At 31.2% G+C, this 6611-nt stretch overlaps 1 protein-coding gene across 1 annotated transcript; it reads right to left on the bottom strand.

The window, feature by feature from the left end:
• Positions 1-4774: 4774 nt before the first annotated feature.
• On the bottom strand, positions 4775-5566 carry LOC141679398 (putative mitochondrial protein AtMg00310). The gene has a single exon (XM_074485900.1). The coding sequence runs from the start codon at positions 5564-5566 to the stop codon at positions 4775-4777; it is 792 nt and encodes a 263-aa protein (XP_074342001.1).
• Positions 5567-6611: the final 1045 nt, after the last annotated feature.

Genomic DNA, 6611 nt, shown 5'->3' on the forward strand with positions numbered 1-6611 from the left:
AAAAATTGAAAATAAATTTGTTTGGCCGATATAATGTCAATAAATGAGGTAAAACAAAATGAATTGCAAGTAAATTCGTTTGGCAAATGTAATGTTAGACTAAATAAAATTATACATATTATTAATTCGGTCTAAAATATAATAATAATCATTCAGGGTTAAAATAAAATTAAACAAAAAACTAAATATAATTAGCTGGATTTGGTTGACATAACCAGTATGAGACTAAAATCAAGATTTGCTATCTCACGCTAAAATAATATAATATATACTACCGATCTAGCTAAAAAATATTTTATTAAACCGGGATACAACATAATGCGTTGGTCGATATAATGTCATCAAAACAAAATAAAATATATTATCTATTCAGATTAAAATAAAATAATATTAAACTAGAGCTAAAATAAAATAAAAAACAAATTAAATATAATTGGATAGTTGATATAACGGGGCTAAGTCTAAAATAAAATAATTTATATTATTGATATACGCTAAAACTAAAATTAAATTCAAAATGAAGGTAATTCTTATATATTATATGTGTTAAAATAAAATTAAAGTATACATAATTCGTTGTTAGGTATAATGTAGGATTAGGATTGTGGGATAGATGAGATCCGACCCTAATAGCCGAAATATTAAAAACTTGATTGCAGTGTAAAATGTTTTGTTTTATATAATTATGGGTTTTTTCAATATCAATAATATCAAAAACTATTTTAATAAAATGAAAATAGAAATGATTCCGTAGTTAGTATAATTGCGTCAGACTAAAATAAAGCAATACATTTTATACATTCGGACTTAAAAATTATACAATTGATGCATGATCAATCAAAATTAAAACAAGAAAATAACTATCAGCTAAAATAAAATAATATGTACTTTTAGTCAGGTAAACATAAATTTTAATTATTAATACATAAACTTTTAATCATTGATCCGAGTTAAAAAAAATTAAACCAAAATAAATTTGAATATAATTAGTTAGATTTGTTCGGTATATCAAAGTAAAGATAATTCATTATTATTGATTTTAGCTAAAATTTATTATTTAATTAAAATATAATTATCTTTTGTAAACACACTTATTAATTTCAACAAAACTAAATATTTCTCAATTAGTGATATTTTTTTGAAAATTAAAATTTCACTAAATTATACACATGCGTATTTAAAATAATTATCAAATCATATTATCAAAAAAAATTAATAAATAAATTTCAGAATTTAAAATTTTTACTTTGAATTAAAAAAAAATTGACGAAAAGCTGGGATTTTATTACGTACTCAAATCCGTAGAAAAACAATTTTGAATCGAGATAGGAACAGACCTCCTATCAAAACTACGACCTGACAAATAATATGATATTCTTGCCAACTGATGGGCAACCATATTAGCAGACCGCTTGACAAAGGACAATTTAATATTATTCAACTGTTCTAAAGTTCTCCGGCAATCTTCAATTATCAAACCAAAGTAAGATCGCATGGATACTCTGCTTCGAACTGTCTGCACCACATTCAAGCAGTCTATTTCCACCACAGCATCATGCCACCCCCGATCATCCATCCAACTTAGAGCCTCTTTAAAGGCCATTGCTTCAGCTATAACCGGAGAAGTCATACCCATTTGAAACTTTGTTGTAGCTTCAACCAACTCACCTTTCAAATCTCTGGCCACTAATCTGAATCTTATACCATCCCGATCTTCGAGCACAGCTGCATCAACTGATATTTTGACTTTGTTTGGCTGGGGCTTGATTCAAACGGTAACTCCATCTCCTTCAACATGAGGCTGGAGAGGAGTAGTAAAGTCCCTGGCCCCATGAGATTTCATAAATAGTGAATAGTTTGTATTTAAAACGTTTTGTAGCTTTTGGCAAAAAAAAAACGTTTTGTAGCTTCAGTTCATTTAATTGGTTTTCTACACTGAACAATGAACATCATAGTTCAATTCCTCCTAGATGCTTTTACAAATTATCCCTTTAATATTTTGAAAAATTAATATATAAAATTGTATGCACGTAATTAGAGCTAAAAATCCTACTAAATTCTTTCTTTTTTATTTTGTTTATGTAATTCAATGATAACAATTGATTATTTTTTATTTTTTTGTCTTCATCTATATTATTATATTAAAAACGAAACAATAAAAATTTGGTTGGTAGTTGGTCTGATAATTATAGTAATATTTAAAATTAAACACACTATCATAAATAGATAACTATTCATAATATAATTTATATAAAAATACAAATAAAAGTGTAATACGTCTAATGATTTTGATTTAAACAAAACAATATATAATATTAAATAAAATTATACTATTGATACAATCCTAAATAAAAATTAAAAATAAATTACGTACAATTAGTTGGATTTGCAGCTTCGGATTAAAATACAACAATAAAGACTGATAAAAAATTGAAAATAAATTTGTTTGGCCGATATAATGTCAATAAATGAGGTAAAACAAAATGAATTGCAAGTAAATTCGTTTGGCAAATGTAATGTTAGACTAAATAAAATTATACATATTATTAATTCGGTCTAAAATATAATAATAATCATTCAGGGTTAAAATAAAATTAAACAAAAAACTAAATATAATTAGCTGGATTTGGTTGACATAACCAGTATGAGACTAAAATCAAGATTTGCTATCTCACGCTAAAATAATATAATATATACTACCGATCTAGCTAAAAAATATTTTATTAAACCGGGATACAACATAATGCGTTGGTCGATATAATGTCATCAAAACAAAATAAAATATATTATCTATTCAGATTAAAATAAAATAATATTAAACTAGAGCTAAAATAAAATAAAAAACAAATTAAATATAATTGGATAGTTGATATAACGGGGCTAAGTCTAAAATAAAATAATTTATATTATTGATATACGCTAAAACTAAAATTAAATTCAAAATGAAGGTAATTCTTATATATTATATGTGTTAAAATAAAATTAAAGTATACATAATTCGTTGTTAGGTATAATGTAGGATTAGGATTGTGGGATAGATGAGATCCGACCCTAATAGCCGAAATATTAAAAACTTGATTGCAGTGTAAAATGTTTTGTTTTATATAATTATGGGTTTTTTCAATATCAATAATATCAAAAACTATTTTAATAAAATGAAAATAGAAATGATTCCGTAGTTAGTATAATTGCGTCAGACTAAAATAAAGCAATACATTTTATACATTCGGACTTAAAAATTATACAATTGATGCATGATCAATCAAAATTAAAACAAGAAAATAACTATCAGCTAAAATAAAATAATATGTACTTTTAGTCAGGTAAACATAAATTTTAATTATTAATACATAAACTTTTAATCATTGATCCGAGTTAAAAAAAATTAAACCAAAATAAATTTGAATATAATTAGTTAGATTTGTTCGGTATATCAAAGTAAAGATAATTCATTATTATTGATTTTAGCTAAAATTTATTATTTAATTAAAATATAATTATCTTTTGTAAACACACTTATTAATTTCAACAAAACTAAATATTTCTCAATTAGTGATATTTTTTTGAAAATTAAAATTTCACTAAATTATACACATGCGTATTTAAAATAATTATCAAATCATATTATCAAAAAAAATTAATAAATAAATTTCAGAATTTAAAATTTTTACTTTGAATTAAAAAAAATTGACGAAAAGCTGGGATTTTATTACGTACTCAAATCCGTAGAAAAACAATTTTGAATCGAGATAGGAACAGACCTCCTATCAAAACTACGACCGGACAAATAATATGATATTCTTGCCAACTGATGGGCAACCATATTAGCAGACCGCTTGACAAAGGACAATTTAATGTTATTCAACTGTTCTAAAGTTCTCCGGCAATCTTCAATTATCAAACCAAAGTAAGATCGCATGGATACTCTGCTTCGAACTGTCTGCACCACATTCAAGCAGTCTATTTCCACCACAGCATCATGCCACCCCCGATCATCCATCCAACTTAGAGCCTCTTTAAAGGCCATTGCTTCAGCTATAACCGGAGAAGTCATACCCATTTGAAACTTTGTTGTAGCTTCAACCAACTCACCTTTCAAATCTCTGGCCACTAATCTGAATCCTATACCATCCCGATCTTCGAGCACAGCTGCATCAACTGATATTTTGACTTTGTTTGGCTGGGGCTTGACTCAAACGGTAGCTCCATCTCCTTCAACATGAGGCTGGAGAGGAGTAGTAAAGGACCTGCATTGGGTTACTTTCCACTGTGCAAAATTCTGCTTTGCTGCTGCAACTGTTCTATTAATCTTCGTGGTTTTTTGATTCCAGACGAGCTCGTTCCTTGATTTCAATAAAGACCAACATAGAGTTATAATTTCTCTGTACCTGCTACCATCCACTACATTAAAGATAAATGCCAACCAGGACTTAAAGCAATCAACCTCCTGAAATTGAATCCTTGGTAACAAAATAGCCCAACATCGTCTTGCATATTGACAGTTCACTAAGCAATGCATAATAGATTCCACCTCCGCTTGGCAGACTGGGCATGTAACCTGGACCAGAACACGCTTCGAACTTAGCCGAGTCAGGGTCGGTAAGCAGTCTGACAATGCTCTCCATAGCAGGTTTAGAGCTTTTGGCGGAGCTCTAACCTTCTAAAGAAGCTGCCAGATTTTATCAATTTCCTCGATATTCCCATTGTTCTTTTGGATTTGAAGAATTCTGTATGCAGATTTAACTGAGTAGTTGCCCAAATTTTCTGGACTCCACTACAACTTATCCTCCTGATTCGAGTTAGAGATTGGAACGGCGAGGACACGGTCCTGATCCCTCTCATTAAGGACATCTTTCACCACCTCTAAGCCACACTCCTTGTCAGTACACATGAGAGAAGCCACCATTTGATTCTGTAAAGGCTTAGGGTTAGAAGTAATACACGAATTTTCCTCAGTTACTAGCCAGGGCTGACCAAGAATAGGAATATGTTTTCCATCCTCAACTCGCCATCTAGACCCCTCAATGAGCAGCGGTTTTGCTTCCAATAATAAGCTCCTCCAAATAAAGATGGGATTGTGGCCTAGCTCAGCTTGAAACAGATCAGTATTAGCAAAATATTTGGCTTTATAGAGTCTTGATACCAAAATCTGAGGGTTCGTGATTAAATGCCATAGCTGTTCACCCAGCATTGCAACATTAAAGTCGCGAAAATGCCTAAAACCCATACCTCCTGCATTTTTGTGTTTAGCCAATCTGTCCCAGCTCATCCAGTTTAATTTCGAACTATTTTCCTCTGACGAGTTCCACCAAAACTTCGTTAAACATCTTTCAATACTCCGTGTAATCTCCAGGGGCAATAGAAAGACATTCATGGCATAAGTTGGCATGGTTTGTGCCAGTTGTTTCACCAAAATTTCTTTGCCAGAATATGAAAGATAATTACCCTCCCAGCTTCTTATTTTCGTATCAACTTTGTCCTTTAAATAACCCAACAGAGCTGATTTGTTCCTGCCAATAATGTTTGGTAAGTCGAGATAAGTTGAGTGCTCATTCGCTTCAGTCATTTATAGAGCTTGACACACTGATTTCCTATTGTACTGCATTACATTTGTGCTGTAGAAACTGATGATTTTCCTTTATTCACTTGTTGACCAGAAGCATGTTCATATATTTCCAACATCTCTGAATTTTCAAGGCTTCTTCAGTATTAGCTTTACAAAACACATATGAATCATTAGCAAAGAACGTGTGGTTAACAACAGGCGCCCTTTGACATATTCTGACTCCAGTAATCCATTTCTTGGCTTCATAATTTCTCAACAACGAGGATAAACCTTCATCACATATGATGAAAAGGTTAGGGAATAATGGATCACCCTGCCTAAGTCCTCGAGACGGAAAAATCGGCCCCATTTCATACTCTCCATGATTAATCAAGTAAACAGCCGTAGTAACACACTTGAGAACTAATTGAACCCACCACTGAGAGAACCCCATTTAGAGTAAAACAGCTTTCAGGAAATCCCACTCTATGCGATCATAAGCCTTACTCATATCCAGTTTTAGAGCCATATACCCATCTTTCCCAGATCTTTTCCCTTTTAAATAGTGCATGATTTCATATGATATCATGACTTTATCATAAATGAGTCGACCAGGAATGAATGCGCTTTGCGTGTCAGACACCACATTATGGAGTAAACTCTTCATTTTATTCGCCATAACCTTGGTAATGATTTTCATGAGTACGTTGCACAGAGTTATCGGCATCAAATCTCCAACTACTCTAATGTTTTTCTTCTTCAGGATAAGGACAATGTTAGTATCGTTCAAACCATCCAGCAACTCTCCTGTAGCAAAAAAATGATCTATCAGCTTGTATACATCCTCCCCAACTATATGCCAATGTTTCTGAAAGAACGTCGGGGTCATCCTATCAAGACCCGGGGCTTTGTCAGGATGAATTTGAAAGGTGGCAGCCTTTACTTCCTCTCGAGACACCTCTTTGTTCAGCACATTGTTTTGACTATGAGAAATCGACTGGGGAATACAATCTATTACCTCTTGATACTCTACTTAATTAGCAGTGAACATATATGTGTAGAAGGA

Source organism: Apium graveolens, chromosome 8, assembly GCF_009905375.1.
Source record: "Apium graveolens cultivar Ventura chromosome 8, ASM990537v1, whole genome shotgun sequence".
In the NCBI taxonomy this organism is placed as follows: domain Eukaryota; kingdom Viridiplantae; phylum Streptophyta; class Magnoliopsida; order Apiales; family Apiaceae; genus Apium; species Apium graveolens.